The 19873-nt window shown below is 37.4% G+C and overlaps 1 protein-coding gene across 1 annotated transcript in view; it reads left to right on the top strand.

Moving 5' to 3' along the window:
- The window catches only part of CCSER1 (coiled-coil serine rich protein 1), a 657717-nt gene that overhangs the window by 306973 nt on the left and 330871 nt on the right, over nucleotides 1-19873 (top strand). The window contains exon 7 of the mRNA XM_027706580.1: nucleotides 12207-12284. Coding sequence (XP_027562381.1) covers nucleotides 12207-12284 — 78 coding nt within the window. The remainder of the gene's footprint in view (nucleotides 1-12206; nucleotides 12285-19873) is intronic.

Here is a 19873-nt window from a genome sequence, read left to right as displayed (position 1 = left end):
TATTTCCCCCTCTTAATTTTTCCTTGTCTTTTTGCTGTTGATTTCATAAATTGAACTTTATTAATCGTGATTCATTACTTCAGGCCCCATTTATACATGATACCTTCATCTGCTTGAAATGGGTTGCGAAACAGGAAGATCAGGAACTTGAATTTGTGACTGTTGAGTACAAGTCACTGCTGCGTAAATCTGTTGAAGGCCCTTGCTTGTCTTTTTGAAGATTTGGAATTCTGTGATATCCCTATGTTCAAGGAAAAAAACCCTTTAAAGGTCATCTAGTCGAACCCACCTACAGTGAGTTGAAAGGACATCTTCCACTAGACCAGGTTGTCCAGAGCCCTGTCCAACTTGACCTTGAATGTTTCCTGGGATGGGGCATTCATCCTCCTCTGTTTTCAAACCATTACCCCTTGTCCTTTTGCAACTGGCTCTGCTTGAGTCTGTCCTAGGGTTCTTACAGACCCCCTTTAAATACTGAAGGGCCACAGTAGGGTCTCTCTGAAGCCTTCTCTTTTCCAAGCTGATCAAACCCAATTCTCTAAGCCTTTTCTCGTAGGAGAGGTGCTCCATCCCTCTGATTATCTTGGCGCCCCTCCTCTGGACCAGCTCCATTAGATCCATGTCCTTCCTATGCTGGGGACCGCAGAGCTGGATGCAGCACTCCAAGGGGGGTCTCGCCAGAGCAGAGTAGAGGGGCAGAATCACCTCCCTCAACCTGCTGGCCACTCTGCTTTTGGTGCAGCCCAGGATTCAATTGGCTTTTTGGGCTGCGAGTGCACATTGCTGGGTCTTGTTCGGCCTCTCATTTTCTAAAACTCCCTTGTTCTTCTTCTCAGGCCTGTTCTCTATCAATTCTTGAACTGCATGAGCTTCCCATGGGCCCACTTCTCAAGCTTGTCCACATCCCTTTGGATGGCATCCCATCCTTTTAGTGTGTCAACCATACCTTGCACCTTGAATACTAGTAACATTTAAAAAACATTTACTATTGACATTTTAAAAACAAAGTTCTTCTTTTTAAAGAAATTTGTTGTAAACAGATGGCAATAATAGTATGAATTGTTTTCTATTTTGTGTGATTTCGTAAAAGTCCTCTGAAAAATATATACCTGCAAGTAGCTTTTTAAGCATAGTATTTTTACTTAAGTTTAGGTACCTGCTTCTAATAGGCTGTTAAAAGCATTCAGCAAGAATCCTATGAAAATTGTCATTTTCCTTCAGGAAAACTATACTTACATGATGAAGATTTTCTATTGGATTTTTGCTTCTATCTGTCAAAAAGCTACAAAATGGCTTTATTTTTTCCCCTACTTTCTAGGTATGACACTCTCTAATTTGCAGAAAACTAACAAGTAACGTACAAGTCATTTGTATTCACTGTTAATATCTTGTTTTAAAGAGCCATCAGTAAAAGTTGCAAATTTTCCTAATTTTAAAGAAGTTATTCATGGAGTTTTATTTAATATAAGATTTTACGGAACTCCTGGGACTGAACCCTTGTGTCTGTGGTTATGACAAGGATTAAAACTGCTTCTGGGCACCTGTCCATTACCCTGCTAATACGAAAGCCAATTAGACTTTGTACTACCGAAGAGCAGTCATAACGTGAAAGAAACGGAGCCATTAGACTAGAAAAGATTGAAACCTGGCAGCAGAATTTTCTTCTGATCGTATGTGGACAGCTTCCAGACCCTTTACAACATCCCAGTGTTGCAATAAGAGTACTGTATGTTAAAAAAAAATACTGAGAAGTTTTTAAAGGCCATCATCATGTGCTCTGATTGATGCAGAATTTAGGGGAAAAAGGTCTGGGGCCATTAACTGAAAAGCTGTAATAAAATAGATAGGCATGGCAATATTGATTTTAGCATTCCCTCAATATTGATTTCTTCTGTTGAAAATGCAGTGTTCCATGAGTGTATTTTTGCATCTTCAGTGTGTGTGCTAAAAGTTCCTTGTATTTTATCTGTTCACTTCCTGTATTTCAGTGCCAACTCTTCGCCAAATAAATTTGCCTCTATTCTCAGAGCAACTTCCTTTTCAAGATTCTACTTTGTATGCAGTATCTGATACAGACAAATAGTAAATTGTCCCAACTTTAAGAGACATGAAAAAGGAGACTGATGAAATTTTTGAGCTTATCACTCCTGAAATGTTGAGAGCAGCAATAGGATAAGAGCTAGAGTTCGCCAGGAATACTGTGAGCCAGGTTTTTCAGCCCAGTTTTGCTGATGGGCATCATTTATTTTTGCTGTCTGCAGATCCTGTGATCTCTCAGGGTGTTCTTTTATATGCCTATGGATATCAGTTTCTTTCAGAGTTCTTGGGGATTTTAGGAAGAAGTTGGGGAACTAGCTTTTGCTTTTAACTCAGATGATAGCTCATGCCTAGGATGAGGTAGTCATGTGCGGTTTGCTCTGCACGAGCTTGCCTCTGGAAGCAGCTGATGCAGTGACAACCAGAGGGCCTCCTTGCAGCAGCCAAGTGGTGTTAGCACCTGCCATCACCTCTGCGGTGCTGAGGAGTGAAAGATGCAACAGTGATGCCAAGAAAAGCTTCTGTTTTTACCATAACTGAGCCTACAGAGATTCTTGTAAGCAGTGGCAGCTGATGAGAGCTAAAATCATAGTGGTGGATTCAAGGGGAAAAGAAGCAGATAAAAGAAACTCAATGGAGCCATGCAGAGAGAGTGCCATCAGATAAGCCAGTGCCAGCTGCTTTGTGGCGAAATGTGAGTACGGATAAACTCATGGCCTGTAGCATGAACCTAGGAGCTTGTTGGCATGTCTCCTCATTTGCTTTGACTCTTGCTGATTTATTTTTGTAACAGTTCAACCAAAGGTATTTCAAGGCATATTGATTTATCACGTGGTAACAGAGCCAGTACCTTAACCTTGCTTTGTGGAATTACCAAACTAAAAAATATATAAATACTATAATGGAGATGCGCGTAACAGTGCCTCCAAAAAAAACCAGAAAGTAGTATTATTTTTAAAGTGTTTTTCATTTTAAAAGCTCTTTATATTTTATTGTAGCTAAATGAATGTGAAAGGTGTGTTCAATTTTTCTCCCTGGTTTCCCTATTAACGTTGAAGGGTAGGAAGAAATTATAATCATTTGTATTCCTGGACATAATATAAATGAAAAATGAATATTTTATTTCTAATGGCTTTATCAAATGCTGTTCAGATATCTCAGCAAGTTTAGTATATAATTGCATTGCAAACCACAAAAATTAAAACAAAATGCTCAGCAGAGGGCTCTAAAAATAGTGATAATGCAATGCCTAAGTACTAGTACAGCCAGTTTTTAACTCTTCTATTCCTTTGCAAGTCGTATCAGTTTCTTAAGCAGTGTAGTTTGACCTCCCCAGACTGCACAGAGCTCAGGGCTGAGAAGTTGTGTCAAAATGGATGTTTGCTGTAGCAAAATCTTACATATTTTTCAGACATGCATTATTTGACCAGCTTCAATGTGTATATATCTTAAGTAGCAAACTGATTGTATGGCTGGTACATCACAGCAGCTACATAAAGATTTTTTTCAGTCAATTTTGTGTATTTTTATATCTAAATACGTATATACACTAAACGTACACTGTATATACTTTAGATATATTAGATATATTTTAATATATGTAATAGCCTGTATATAGACTAAAGGGGATGGGTGTTGACCAAAGGAGGAGGGAGAGGTAGAGAAGGTGGGAACACTTTCAGGTTCAGATAGATGGGGTACAAAAGGAGTAGTGTTGGTGATGGGATGGGTGCGGGAATGGGAAGTGCACAGGAGATACTGTGCGAGTGAGATGTTGTGCAAGGTGAGAAAGATCAGAGAGTCTTGAAGACTGTCTTGGGGTGTGGGTGGATAAGAGACTGGACATGACCCAGAAATGTGTGCTCGCAGCCCAGAAGCCAATTGTATCCTGGGCTGCATCAAAAGCAGCGTGGGCAGCAGGTTGAGGGAGATGATTCTGCTCGTCTAATCTGCTCTGGTGAGATCCCACCTGGAGTGCTACGTCCAGCTCTGGGGTCCACAGCACAGGAAGGACATCAACATCTTGGAGCAAGTCCAGAGAAGGACCATGAAGATGATTAGAGGAATGGAGCACCTCTCCTACGAGGAAGGGCTGAGAGAATTGGGATTGTTCAGCCTGGAAAACAGAAGGCATAGGCATCACCTAATTGTGGCCTTCCAGTACCTGAAGGGAGCCCACAAGAAAGAAGGAGGCATGTAGTGACAGGACAAACAGGAATGGCTTTAAACTGAAAGAGAGTAGGTTTAGGTTAGATGTTAGGAATAAATTCTTGACTGTGAGAGTGGTGAGACACTGGCACAGGTTGCCCAGAGAAGTTGTAGATGCCCCATTCCTGGAAGTGTTCAAGGCCAGGTTAGATGAGTCTCTGAGCAACCTGGTTAATGTCCCTGCCCATGGCAGAGAGGGTTGGAACTAGGTCATCTCTGAGGTTCTTTCCAACCCAACCCAAACCATTCCACGGTTCTGTGATTCTATGAATACCTTGATTAGTGCTGGGAAGAGCAGTAAGTATTAGACTAGAGTAGGGAAGAAGAACAAGTAGAACTAGAAAAATTGTGGAGAGCTTACTGCAGTTGGGGTAGTTTCTACTGAACCATCTGGTAGGGTGGGAATTGAATTACCTGTTGTGCCTTACCCTTATTCTTTCCTACAAGAATGAAAGTTACTCTGTGAGGGTGGAAAGTCAGCATACCACATAATCAAGGAATTTTTGTTCTGCTTTGACCAACTTCACTTTGGAACCAGCTCCCTAAACCAAAAAGCAGGCTTAGCTTTCTGGAAACTGTGTCTATGGTAATCAAAATTTCTACATTTCAGAAGCTCACATATTGCCTTCTATTGCACAAATAGATTCAACTTCCTAAAATCATTGAAGAGTATTACAATTAAAACCACTGTGAAGCAAACAATATGGCAAAACTTACTAATTATTTACCTTTTATTTCTATCACCATTATATGGAAGCAGTGCTGCAGCCATGGAAAATGTATTTCAAATTGTAAAATATCACTTGCTTCTTTTCTTGTAGTGGGGAAAAAACCTCAATTGTGTCTTCCTTGATTTAGCAGCAGATGCATACAGATGTTTAAAATGTTTCCTTTAAGCTGTTATTGGGTAATTCAAGGAAGTTGTGAGAATGGCACCTCTGCATCTAAATAAGTTAAAAGACACTGTCAGAAGTGGTTCCATACTGAAATTGTAAAAACCCTTCTGAGAACTGATGAAGAAGTGAGAATAATTGCAATCACAACATTTGGAAAGTGCAAAATAGCTTGTTAAAACCTCAGTGAAATGCACAGCAATTGAAGGCATCTGAATTTTTTTGGAAATCACAGAAAAATAAAACATAGCCTCATATTGAAACTCCAGTGTGAAAATCTGGCCAAGTTGCCTACATAATGCTTACAAACTAAAGTACAGGTAGGAGACAACTGGACAACTGAGCAGCAAGTTATTAATGAAAATCAAGTTGGCTTCATCTTGTTCAGAATTAAAAAATAAGTTTTGTTAGTATTATGAAAGATTGCCCTCATTTAGATGAAGACACTCTATGACAGGGAAACTATAGTCAGAAGACCAACCACAGTATTGGAGGAGATATCGCCTGTATCCCTATGTACTTTTGGGCAAAGAGATACACTGAACAGTAAAACATGTATAGTTTTTTGGACATGAGTTTAGTGTATGTTAAAATGTGTACCTTAAAGAAAAATATTCATTAATAGCTAGTTGAAATAGATTTTTGTCTCAAAGGACTCATGTCTCTTGTAGACTAAAAAAAGACATTACATTGTAAGGAGATCACAAATATCTTTCAGTGCTTCACGGAGAGCAGTTAATTGTATGAGTATATCAGCATAGGAACTGTTTTGCTGAAATTGGCTCTTAAATCCGTGTCTGGCTGATACAATGGCCATCTGTGGATAGTTCAGAGGAACTTGGAGAGCAACCTGTTTTCAGGAGCATTTTTTTCCTAACCCATCAAGATAATTACTTCCACATATCCAGTAATATTTAAATGTATATTCTGTAAATATTTTTGTCCTCCTTAATGTAATTGTAGGTGCATTTATTGGTTGTATTGATATCTGATCCTTTCTGGGTACAGCTTTTATCTTGGTCCCAATATACTATGCTGTATAATGATGCAGAACATGCATGTGTGTGTGAGAGAGGGAGAGGAGTCAATTCTGGTACCTGATTTTACCTTTGTCAGTTTAATTAATTGGTTACTTCTTTTCTAAGTGTTTCATTTGGAAGTACAGAAAAACAATGGATCTCTATGCAGGGAAGATATAAGAGTTTGAGAGAGCCCACAAATTCTTTGCTGATACACTCTGAGTGGATGCAGACATTTTCTTCTAGATTCAGGCTATGACTGTGGTACGGAGTATCAGGTAGTTACTCTTAGTAGTGCTGTGATGCAGGCTTTGGAGAAAGAACGTGTCTTTGTGACTAGAGTAAAAAAAAAACCAACAAAAACCCCACTGAACCTACTGTGTGAGACACCCATCATATTTGCCACAAAGCTAAGTGCATTTTGAGCAAAAAAATGTGTACATTTGAACCTGAAAGATCTCCTGCAAGTAAAGAAAAGCAATTGAAATAGGCAGCCTGCAGATTAAAATCCCAGGAGAGCACTTGGTTCTCTCAATTGCCTGCTGAAAGAGCAGAAAAAGCTGATGTTATATGATATTATTAGGAAAGAATATACAATAACAAAATGTCAAGGCTGGATAGTATAGTCAATGAAGTATGAAAGAAACAATAGAAACTGAAGGGGGAGTAGAGTTTTGCTCAAGGAAATCAGTTCTCGACTGTGTTATCAACAAAGCATTTGCATCTGTGAAAGCAACCCCCTGGTTTTCATTAGGATAAAAATATGTCTGGAGTTGCATTTAACATAATGTGTCATAGTAGCAGTCCCAACTCACACAGTGACAGTAATTGATGATCCTGCAAGTACTCTTCTCCAAAAGATGTTAACCCCAAAGTCATTGTCCAAATTACTTTTGAAATTAGATTCTGCTTGCGATGGAAGTGAAGGGGGTTTTTGGAGATTAACAGGAGGTGAATTTGCTGTTTGGGAATGTAAAAATGGTTTTCTCCTACATATTAATGGACTCTTCATCTAATCTCTGTGTGCCAGGAAGTTATCTGACCAAGGAAACTTGTGTCTCTGTTTATTATGAGTTTTGTGGAGGAAAGCAAGGGATGAAGACAAACTGGAAGGATGAGCAAGGGGAAAATAAAGAGCCGAAAGGAAGAGATATTTGCTATTACATAAATCTATTAATTATGTGGTGTATATGTGTAGTTGTCTATTATAAGAAATGTGACATTTCTATGCTTATAAAAATACTGTGTTTTTTCCCCTGATATATACTCCACTGTAAACCAGAAACCCCTAGATCTCTTTCTTTAAATTTACATGTTTAAAAACATGTTTATTAAGGTGTTTTCCTTGTGCCAGCTACTAAGTTATTTTTATGTTAAAAATTTTCATATTGCCATTTTTTGAAACTGAAGGACCAGTGGTAATAGTAATTTGTGCCTGCTACTTTGGTTTTCTTACATTTTTGCATTTAATATAAGGAGAGGAGAGATAGGTAACTTGGTCAATTTAAATATTTGAGTAAATTAAGTTTATATTAAATATAAATAAACAATGTGAAAATATAATCTGAGTCTGAACTACTTCAAACACTGTAACCCTGCAACAAATTGTGGTTATGCACACTTTATGTTGCATGCTTGTTATGGGCTTTATAATTGATTCATCCTAATTAAAAGGCTAAAAGAGCATCTTTCCAGCTATTTTTCAAAGTAGAAAGTTAACAAAATATGCTTCCTGCTGATCCCTCCTCGCTGAAAAAAATTATTGTGCAAAGTATTAGATTTGATAGACTTCCCGAGAACTTGGAGTCTTCTAAAATAAACAGTACTAGACATACCACTGCTGTTAAGTGATAGATCAGTGTCTTATATGAGGTGAAATTTCCCACTGGCATTTCACAGCTCAGGTGATTAGCTTTGCTTACTTATAAGAGCAGTCAGGTCTAATCTGTACACCTGTATACTAATTGCTCATTGTTAATCAGTAGATAATTGAACGACTGAAAATGTACTTGGCCACCTTTACCTCACGTACTAGCATAAAAAGAGGTAGCAAGACACAGTAGCAGATGTAATTTATGCTTCATCCCTGCACTGGGAGCTGCAGTAACTCAGGTGGCCTTCTAAGCTATGGGAGCAGCAAGCAGCAAGACCAGGTGAATGCTGGAAAACAATAAATAAATGTCTCAGCTTTTAACTGCATTTATTAATACTTAGTAAGAATAATTAACTATATCTTCTAATAAAAGACACATGAAACAGATTTATGAAGTAACCACCTGAATTCTATTCAGAGACGTTAGAAAATAGGCCTATCCACCTTATAAGGAGGCACTTCTGTTCTTAGTGAGAGAGATTGGAGGTGTTGGGGACAGTTTCTCAAACGTGGGGGGGGGGGGGGGGTAAGAGATGAAAGTTTGTATTGTGTATCTACTGTCTTTTCTTATCTAAACTAATATTCATTTTTTTAATAGGATTTTTTTGCATGATGTATGTGTATCAGGAAAGCCTCTTTGTGATGCTAAATAGTATAGAAATTAGAGAGATCAGAGCACTCCAAAAGTGTGTAGGAGACCATTGCGCAGTCTGGATGAATAACTGGATTTCTGATTGTGTCTTTGTTTCTAACCTCCCTTCACAGCTTTGAGCAAATCACTTTCCCTTCTTTTTCACTTCCACAGATAAAATGAGATAATAACGTTTAAGTACAATATTTCATACAGATGCTATGCAGACCCATTAATAAATCCATTTGCAGGTCTTTGATTATCTTCAGTATATCAAAATGTCACTACTGAGTTTGCTGACTGCACTTATTAATTTCCTAGCTCTACTCAACTTCTAGATTATGAAATGGTACTTTGTGACATAACTTATGATGCAACTAAAACTATCACTCTGAAAGTCAGTTCAACACTCCTTAGTAAAAGCTATAAAGTACACAGATTGTCTTTTTTTCAGTTATTATAAAGATTTATTTGCTCTCTAGCTCTAATATCCACTGAAGGTTTTCTCTGTCAGTATTAACTTCTTAGATCAATAAATTGTGATACTGATCTCCAGAGAAGTCAATGTCTGCCAACTAGCATTGCAGTGTTTACCCTCGTTGAAAAGCAGTTGTAGCAAATTAAATTGGCTTCTGTCAGTGGACAGTCCTTATTTTATGGTACAATTAATGAGGGTTGATACATGGGCCACTTCCTAGAAAAGATGAGATTAAAGGCAAGGGTTTGTACCAAGAAAAATCCGAATTTATGAGGTGAGGCGAAGCTGCTTTCATTTAAAGAATGGTTGCTGCAGACTGGAAGATGACTCTTGTTTTCAAAGGAGCATGTTTTTAACAATGTGCACATACTTGATCTTCTGTATTGTTGGAAAACCACTGACTATGTTCTCTACTCTGCTGTTAGACAATTTACATCAGTATGTAGGTTTGTGAAACATTCTGCTCTGAGGCAGGTATACACAAGTGGAAGAAAACAAAGCCAAGCCTGTAACTACTTTAAAACAGCTTCAGAAAGAGCTGCTTTTTCTTTTATCTGGCTCAAATGATGGTAATCTGTCCTCAAACAGGACATCCTTGATCTCCAAACAGGATGTAGAAGTTTGTTCTCTTAGACTTGTTTTCTTCTTTTGCCTTCTTATCAAGAAACTTCATGATAGTTAATCACATTTTTAACGTTGCTCTCCAAGGATAAATGATTAACACGGCCTAGCAGTGACTCCAAGGTACCTGTTCAGTTGCACAGGAAGGATGATGTATATTTAGACTGATCAGTTCCAGAAATTAGAATAAAACTTGAGCATTGATCTTTGTAATCGTGGAACAGTTGCTGGCAAAATTCTAATAATGTCTGGGTAATGTTCTGTATTTTAACAGCCTGTTCCAGACTAAAATTGGCCTAAAAGCACTGAAAAGACAACATCAAATAAAAAGTACCCATTGGGTGAATTCTCACAGTGATATTTTTTTATATGTATGGGGAGCTTTAAACTGCACAGTGTGATTGTGATAAATACACCATGAACAGTAAATTTAGGGGGGCTGTGATGTTGTTTGAAATTGTTAGTATATCCCCTTCAGGAGGGCAAGCTGACAGCACCTCTCAAAGCAGCGATTAGTTTTTAGTAGCTCAAGAAACAACACTTTTGGTACTGTCCCACTCAATTCTCTGTGTTAGTGCCACTGGATTTGATTAATTTACAAAGGCATGGAAACAGCTGTGCATTCCTTAGAGGGGAAAATGACTGAAGTTCTTGGAGGGGCCACTGAGAGTATGTACATGTGGACAGCTCTGGTCAGGGACGGACTCTTCTGCCAATGCTCCTATCTGGCCAGACTCAAAGTCTGGCCATTCTCAGTCCAGAAGCTGTGTAGTCACAGTGCTCCTTCAAATATACCCCATCTCTCAACAGCCTTACTAGTTCAGGCATGGTGCCACACCAGTGTGACATTCAGACCTGGGCTGGCTCATGTCCAGTCATCATATAAGAGCAGATGTTCTACTGAGGTATGCGCCCTGAGATGTTTTGTCCAGCAACATAATCGTTGCAAATTAGGGCACTTGATTTGGTTTGGAAGCAGCTACTTGATTTTTTTTCCTGTCTTAGGTTTTTTCTATTCTGTGTAAATTAAAAGGCAAGTTGTCCTCAGCTGAACTGTTGGCTTTTGATGCAGAATGCTCCCACAGAGGAGGTGTCCAGGCTGTCTGTACTTTGAGTGTAATCTAAAAGAGCTATGTTTAACTCCCTTTTGTAAAGATTATTGGCCAGTTTTCTTGGTTGAGTGCAGGAGTCCATGTTAAAATTTGTAATGTTTCTGAATACTAGAGTGATCAATTCTACAGAAATATTGGCTTTCTGACATGCTGTAATCTCCCTTATTCCTCAACAACTTCTCTGTGTTCCATGTGTTATTAATTACCTGACTCTCTGGTCATGGAAATAATTACCATGGTCCCCTTCTTTCTCCTTTATTTGCATCTCTTTTATTTAGCAAGTAACTGTTGTCTCTTCTTTCCGGTGTGGTGTAACTGATGTCTATCTAATTAAACTCAGAAATTCTCTCAGTAGGTGTTAACTTTGAAGTCTGTGCGCTCTATTTGAGATCTGACGTAGGGATTTTGTACCCAAAATTTTATCTCATTTTTCATCATGTACCAGTTGGTTGAATAAAATGCAATGTCTCTGCATAATGTAAGAATCTTCTGATGAGTGATCTGTTATCACTTAATGGGTGGAGCCGTATTCTTCACTTGCAGAATTTGGTTTTTTTAAAGGGCTCAGAGTAGATTCATAGTGATGTGAAAACAGGTATCAGATTAGTTAAACAAGATGAATTCATTAATTCATTCTACATTGCAATGTTACAGTATGAAAAGGAAATGCATTTCTAGGCCATGCAAATTTGTTGATTTTTTTGTATTCTTCATTATATCTTCTCTGGTTTATTGGTAGTTATGATGGATTTCTTTTTGTTTTAGCATTTAAGGAGTTAGTTTCCAAAAAGTATCCTGTATTCTAGTTTTCTCCAGAACAGTTGTGGTATTGTTTATATATTTTTTTAAATCCAGATTTTATTCTATTATTATTACCATTCCAAATCGTTAAGAGCTTCCACACTTCTTTTCATATCTATCACATCTGTAAAAATAATGACCATACTAACCAACAGAGAGAGTAGGGGTTTAGATCAATCTTGCAAGCATTTAGACTTGATAGGTCCATTGAAGAATAATGACTTATTTTTATTAATAACTTTGGTCTTCCCTGTTTCTTTTCATGTATTACAGATTATTTGTGTACTTGTGCATGTGTTTCAGTCTTTGAATGGGGAGTTAATTTAAAATAAAGAAAATGCTGAGTACTTAACCATTAGTGAAATACTTGAACTAATTACAAGTAAATAAAGTACAGATTGCAGTTGCCTTGTCAATCTAATTCTCTTGGATTTTCAGTGTTGTTTTCAAGCTTTTTTCTTCTCTCACAAAATGTAAAAAGCTGTCCATAGAACTTAATTGAAAATGCAAACTCCTGTGTGCTTTTCTTTCAGAGTACAGACATGAGTCCAGCTAGTAGTACCACCTCACTCCCTGTTAGCCCTCTCCCTGAGGAGCCATTATTTTTCAAGGTATGGTTAATTAATTTAATACTAAATATTGTCTGTTAATTTTGGTTTATCATATTATCTGGGGTACCGTGAAGTGCTATTATTACTTATTTCTTTTGTTTAAATTACTGTAGTATCAGCAGATGTCCTGTGTATATAGCATGCAATTTTCAAGAAATACCTTGAATAAAATGTTATTAGTTTTGAGAGGAATATTTTTCCATCAGACTAGAGCTATAAACTGTGCTTTTGTCCATTTCATGTGCTGGTGATACATTTTGATATGTGCATTCCTGGATATGTGTGTATCATCAACATATTTCTCTTTATTTTGTATTTCAAGTACACGTTTTAATGAAACAGTGATTACTTACTTCAAGGATGACTACAGGAGACATTAAAGATCTGTCAAAGAACAGGTTTGTCGTAAATCCAGTGTAAGTCACAGGCCTGGCATTTTAATTAATTTTAATAATAAATGTTTGGACAATGTCCACAACTTCATTGGGTTTAAGCTTTGAGGAGTAAGTGGCAGTGTGTCACTTTTTCAGCTGACTTTATGGTATCCAGCCCTGGGATACAGAATGGCCTTAGGCAGAGCCAGACTCTCGGAAGAGTTCTCCTGAGGCCACCCAGGTATTCAGAGCGGTGCTGTGTTGGGAAGCAAACAGCTTGCCAGTTGTTTGGTTAGATAAAGAAGTGGAACTTGTGTCTTCATCACCATTGACTCAATTGTCATGATATGGACTAAGTTACACTCACAGGAATATCCCTTTTAAAAATTTTAAATTTTGCCTCTCCTGAGTAAGTTTCCACCTTCTATTTGGATAGAATTAGTTGCTTGGGCTGTGTTTTCAGTCACTTTGTGATGATGCTAAATGAGGAACTGCAATGAATAAAGTTTGGTGATATAAAGTTTGTGTCTCTCCTGCACATGTCCCCAGCACAGGAAATACCAGCATCCTTCAGACCTGGCCAACTCTGGAAAAAAACCCCTTTTTTATTTTTTCCATATTTTCTATGTCTGTGCAAGACTTGTAGCCTATAGGTCATAATCAACTAGCTGTTCATAAACAGCTGATTTCTGTTACTAGAATGGTTAAGGATTGTGCTTGCTCAGTTGTTTCATCGGTGGAGGTGATGGTCCCAACAAATGGGATATCACTGGTCAGCTGTTCACTGATTCTCATTCCTCTTTAGGGATTTAATGTTTACAAGACCCCTGTCCCTGTGGCTGAAATTGAGCAATGTTGTGCCAAGATGCTATTAGGGTGCACATCTTTTTTCCTTGGGACACCACATTAAAGGCACACTGAAGTCTGGTCAACATCCTAAGTCAGATTCAGTAGTTATTGTATCTCCCTGTGCCTGGAAAACCACTAAGATATGTCACATAAGAAGAAATGGTCTGCTCAGCACAGATAAAGGTGTAAGAGGTAAGAAAATCCAACTTGAAAAAGTACGATGAACTCTCATAATGAGATAAGCAAATGCTGCTCTGTTTGCATCAGGGAAGGTCTGACAAGTACATTGTAGTGCCTTTATTTTTAGAGGAAATGGTGCTTGTATAGCTCAAAATGGGTTGTCAATTACTTATTTGGAGTGGAATAGTTGCTCTAATAAAACAGTAAAGAAATTTTTAGATTAAAAGTCTAATAGAAAATGGTACAAGAAACTGAAAAATAGGGCAGGGAGCATTATTTAATCTTTAATTTTCAGAACTTTCAGAATTTTAGTTTTCAAAACAGGAAACATTTTCCTCTGGAATTCAAGTAAAATGGAGGTCAGACCAGGAAAAAGTCAAATACATCTCACAGCCAATGCCCTTTAGTAGAAAAAAAAAGAGTAATTTACAGTGTAAATGTTTCTGTTATTTCTCCTTGACTCACTCCAAGAGACAGCAGTATTGTTCCAGTAGTAATGTGAATAACAGGTTTTACAAGTCATAACCCTCTCCAAATACTGTCAGTCAATAATATTGGCTTTTGATGATGGGATGATGCATTTCCCTTAGCAACATGATAATAACCTTTCCCACACCCTTGCTGTAGAAATGAAGATTGAAAAAGAAATTCCATTCTGTGGTTCTGAAAACAGAGGTGAAACGAAGCAGGGCCCTATAAACTGCCTCTCTTTGGGATAGTTGAGGATCTCTGAGCTAATGAGCTTTTATATTAGACTGTGAAATGAAACCCAGCCCCAGTTCTCAACCATACCAAGAAAGAGAACAGTTCTTCCTTGGATTTAAACAATTTGCCTCCATTTCTTCATAAAGAAAGAATGCAAATCCTGTCATCATACTCTTATTTTACATCCAACTTCACCAAAGCAGATGCTTGTCATTTTTAATCCCACCGGATATGTGCTGTATAAATATGGAGAACCTAAGCTTGTTCAAAACCATTTTAAGATTTTGAATTTAATCTAATGGAAGTTGGAAACAAGATTACCCTGGGAGTGCTTGCAGGTTGCGTCTCAGGTCTCCTGACACTGAACTCAGCTACCATTCTCCCAGTCTATTCCACATGCTGTAACATGCAGCACTGCCAGAAAGATGCAAATCATATGAGACCATACTCAGGAGTATTTGGAGGAAGATCTTTTCCAGTGCAGCAAGAGATACTCCACCTGGGTCCATCATATGCTGCTATTTTAATTGAATCATTGTGCTTTTTTATGTTAAGATTGTACTGTTAAAAGAGCATAAGTGGTCCCTAGCAAAAGGAATAGAAAACAAGTAAGAAATAAAAGTAGCCAACTCCAGTGCTATTGAATCCTAAAAGCAACCATGAGAAAATGAAAAGATAAACATATCATTAACGCCATTCAGCAGCTTTTGCTCCATAGCTATTGTAAATAGTAAATTTTGTTTTCTGTGAAGAAAGAGCAACTTTACACAACAGCCAGAAGTGCACACAATTTTGTGTGCCTTCGGGTTTCCTTCTCTCTATGGAGTTAGTGACACACAGGTATTCAGAGCAGTTTTCTTTAGCTGTGCTCTTCAAAATCTTGGAAAAAAGTCCAATTCAGCTGCGTATGCAGACACTTTTGAAAAGTTTTTTCTGAAAGAATTTTTGATAAAACACTCATAGGCATTTCGTTTTAGTGATTATTATTATGTCAAATTCCAGCTTACAGTCCTCTGCTGTTTTCCATGGTTAGAAGTGTTTAAAAAAGCAATATATTTTCTCATATTATGGGAAGAGTTTATTTCTCCTCTAACAAAAGAACATCATCTTTGTTGGTGGTTTTGAACTTAAACTCTTTGGTAGAGAGGATCTTCCTTTGAACAGAAATTTATTATTCTGCTCCTGTATAATATTGCTTGAAGAATTAGGTCCTTATGTTGTGGGGAAAAAGTTGTGTCACAGTTGAAAAATTTCAGAATTAAAAATTTGAAATAAAACAGAGCAGAACAGTATTTGTCATGCAACTTCAACTCAAGTGTTATTCTGTGTTATAATAGCAAAACCATAGCTGGCTCAAATGTGAGTGACTTTTAATTATGTCTACTTATATCTATGCTCATTAGCTGGAATTAAAAATAATCCTGCCTTTCATTTGGAAGATAAGGGAAGGAAGGGGTATTTCTAAAAGGTCAATTTACCAAGCAATGTCTCATCCATTTTTTAGAACCTGTTCCTTTCTCCAACTCATTATACTGTGCTTTATTATAATAGTATTTTATTATTTTTAAATTGTTCTAAAATATAGTGACAGCCTTTTAAGAAGAGATATATGACAGCCATTTAGTACATAAGATATCTAATATTACCTAATTATACATTATCTATTATAATGAGCATCAGTCTCCCTGGTTATTAGCCACAACCAAGTTGTAAATAATAACCATAAATTTATTATAGGAATGTTTAATTGTGTTTCAGTTCCATGATTAATCTCAACCATGCTTTACTAATTGTCATTAAACAAAAGAAAAAAAAAATCTTCCATCCTTTTCTTTCTGCTTTGAGGGAGTTGAGAATTTCCTTCAGCATTTATTATCTTACTGTGTTCTGACTTCTGTAATTAATACTGTTCGTGCAAATTCCCTAAGTAAGAAAATGTAAGTGCCAGCAGAAGCCACAAAAGCTAACAGTCCTCAGCAGTGTTACCACTGCTGTAGGTCTATATAGATCTATACTAAAATAGGTCTGTACTAACAGTTCTGCTGTTCATCCTGCAGCTCTACTGGCTCTGTAAACACAGATCTTTGCAGTCACTGATGGACACAACTCTGGCAGCTCATGACATTTGTGCATACAACTTAGCAAGAGATAAATTTTCCATTTGGTCAATAATCAGATTAATAATTTTACTGCGGATGTTTGGAATAATCAATATGACAGTCACAACAGTGATTGCTGGTTAGCCCAGCAAACTTATCTTTGAGAGTGTGACTTTATATATCCAGGTGAAGAATGAGGTCATTTCCTTACTTAGTCAGCAATGATGACGAAAAAATGGGCCTATATTTCAAAATGCTTCTTATACTAGTTGACACAGCAGGCATATTTACCCTCTCTACCTTAAATGCAGTATTTCCAATATTTTAAATATTTGCTGTCACTTCTTTGAATAAGACTATTTTAATGTATTGTTTGCTTTTGAAACATACTCTGAAATAATCACATAGACATTCTGACCCATGGGCAGATAGAGGTTAGGGTTCACTGATCCTCTTTCATGGGCTGGAGGCCTCATTAGCTCTTGTCCATCTCCTTCTGCCCTCTGCCTGAATTTCTGCTTCCTCTGAGAAGCATGTAAGTTCTGAAGCCTCTGTGTTGGTTGGTTGGTTGGCTGGTTTGGGTTTTTTTAGTTTTTTGGTTTGGCTTTTTTTGTGGGTTTTTTGTTTGTTTGTTTGTTTTGTTTTGTTTGTTATGGAGATGTTTTTGGTATTTTTACTAAAGTGAGTAGAGTTATACAAGGATGACTCATGCAACCCCACCTCTATTAATCTGCTGCCCCAGTCTCCATCTTATTTTAAACCAGTCTGTCACCATTTTTCAGTGGTTTAATCAATTCCTCCCACTTTTTAATTTTATTTTCCATGTCAGTATTTGCTTTCTTTATGACTCCTTATGTCTTACTGGTGTAGCACAGACTTATAAAAATCACATCATCACAGCAGCTTTCTGCCTTTGATGAAAGCCTTCAATTTTGTAATTTCTCAAAAAGATTTATACATCTGATTTGTTTTGCAGTCTTTATCATCCTAGTCTATGATACCTGCAAAAGCACTGAATTTATTCTGAAGGTAGGAGTGCAAAGTAGGTATTATGGGTCCTGTTGCAAGAAGCATCTGTATATCTATTCACTTTCTTTTCCTTTTCCTTAGTAGCTCTGTGCACACTTTTCCTTAGGAACAGGGTTCTGCCAGCAAGGCTGTCTGAGTATGACCACATCACCTGTTTCATGAGTAATATTTGCATCAGCTCATCCAGCAGGGTGTGGATGTGGCTATGAAATTATCTTCCTCAGCTTTGACTGATATGAAATGGAGTGAAAAAGAATAGTATTATCAAAATAAAACTTAATAAAAAATAAATTAAAACCCCCCCAAACTAACAAACTTTCCCAGTTTTCCTCTGATCTAATAATTTCTTTCAGGTGTAAGTTCATCCTGGCCATTAAACTGAGTCTGGAAAACAAGCTGTCTCTGTCCCAACACATTTTCTGTGTCTGCCATTGATTCTGACTTCTTACTCTTGTAGAAAATACATTACATTTATGGGCAAATTTGAACAACTCTTTATGTATTTTATGTGTGTCCATTGAAAAAGCTTTCCTGTACACCATGGAACCAGAAATACCTACCTTTTCCTTCAGGTTTAGAAAGGAGGAAATGTAGAAGACAGCAGAGCTACTGTATAATCCAAAAATACTGCTATACAATTTTAGGAATACTGTATGTGAATTAATCATTCAGATAATGTTACTGCTTAGATACTTTGGACTATTATACGTCCCTACATGGACGTATTTGATTTAGCTCTCTTAGGGGACATTGGGTGAGTAAGGAGAAACAAATAGACTAAATAAGCAATTTTCCAAAGCAGAGTAAAGACCAGGATACTGTAATGAAGTGTTAAAAAACAGACTGTAGGAAAGAGTGGACTTTAAATGCCTCAATGGATATTCTTTTCTGAATGACTGATGTATAGTTAAGGAAGATTTTATCACCCAGACGAAAGTAGTCTTGAGTGCCTGTGGGTAATCTATACCTGCCAGACTTCATGTATGGAGAAGACAGACAAATATTTACACATTCTGAACATAAGAGGGTATTTTCTGAGGTTACCATTTCTTTCAGGGCTTGCAGCTCAAAGTCTAGTCTGAAAATAAAATACTTCAAGAGAAGTAATAGCTGAAGGCCCTGACACATGAAATGTGGGATCATTCAAGAAAACTTATTTGAACTCAGTAATACGATTGTCCTGGTGCAAGGACATATTTATTTAAAAGAAAAGATTACTTTTTATTGTGAAGAGTGTAGGTACAACAACAGTAATTTCCCAGTGTCACTGATATAATTACTAAAAAAATCAGGAATGAGACTGAGAACTATGTTATATTGTCTGATTTCTTTCTGCCTCAATGCCTTGATCATAGTTTACTTTCTTTCCCAAATTTTGTGGACATGCATTCTCTTTTAGCATGTTTTCCTTAATTTGTTGCAACTTTTGTCATAGCATGACAGTTAGTTCAATATTTCAAAATTGTAGTCCATGATCTTAGGCAAAATTGATGTTTTTAATGCTGTAAATTCAGTTAGTTTACTCGGTGGGGCACATACAGGAAAATTATTAATGTATATCTTATTAAAGTCTCCAAAAGCAATCAGAAACACAGATGATGCTTCAACAAAGGCGTGCAGAAGGATCATCATTACTTTTTTTCAGTTAACAGGGTTTACGGCCTTACTTAAAATTTGATATTATCAGTACTACAAGGGTAGATATTGGGTTCATTCAGGTTCCTTTCCCTCAGGCAGACACATGCTCACAATGTGTTCTGATGCCTACCTACAGAGTAAGTTTATCCTGCTCAGTACTCTATATCTAATATTTAAAAGTCATAAAACTTGTAACATTATGGGTTGCTGACAAGGTGTTATCACTAAGACTATGAAAAAAAGATTTTCTTAAAACTCCATGGGAAGATTTTGATATACACAGTAAGAGCACTTAAAGTTCTTCGTCCCAATACAGACACTAAATCCTCCTAATTTCCCTTGTCTAGAGACTGTTAGGTGTAAGTAAATCTGGAGGAGTACCTTGGCATGTGGAAGAATCCATTCAGTGCATGTAGCTTGAGTGCAGCTGCAGGTTGAGCTCTGGGGAGCAGGAGCCAAGGTAGAAGCTCCTGAAATGCTGACCCTTTGCTTATCAAAGGGCCTGGGGACCTTTGGCCCAGGCAGGTGACTGGACACTGAGGGACACATCAGCAGCAGATGACTCCAGACTTTCCTGCCCTTAGACTGTGAGGGTATAAAAGCCCAGGGTTTCTTTTGTTCAGGGTCCCTCCTTGAAGACACCAGTTAAAGCTATTACGTAGTTATTGCACTGTGATTAAATTATATTAAAGATCTGGACATCTGAGACTCTGCT

This window comes from Neopelma chrysocephalum, unplaced genomic scaffold (assembly GCF_003984885.1).
Source record: "Neopelma chrysocephalum unplaced genomic scaffold, ASM398488v2 Primary Assembly neopelma1_382, whole genome shotgun sequence".
NCBI lineage: Eukaryota > Metazoa > Chordata > Aves > Passeriformes > Pipridae > Neopelma > Neopelma chrysocephalum.
The sequence above is the reverse complement of the archived record's forward strand: the minus strand, read 5'-3'. Positions and strand labels throughout refer to the sequence as shown.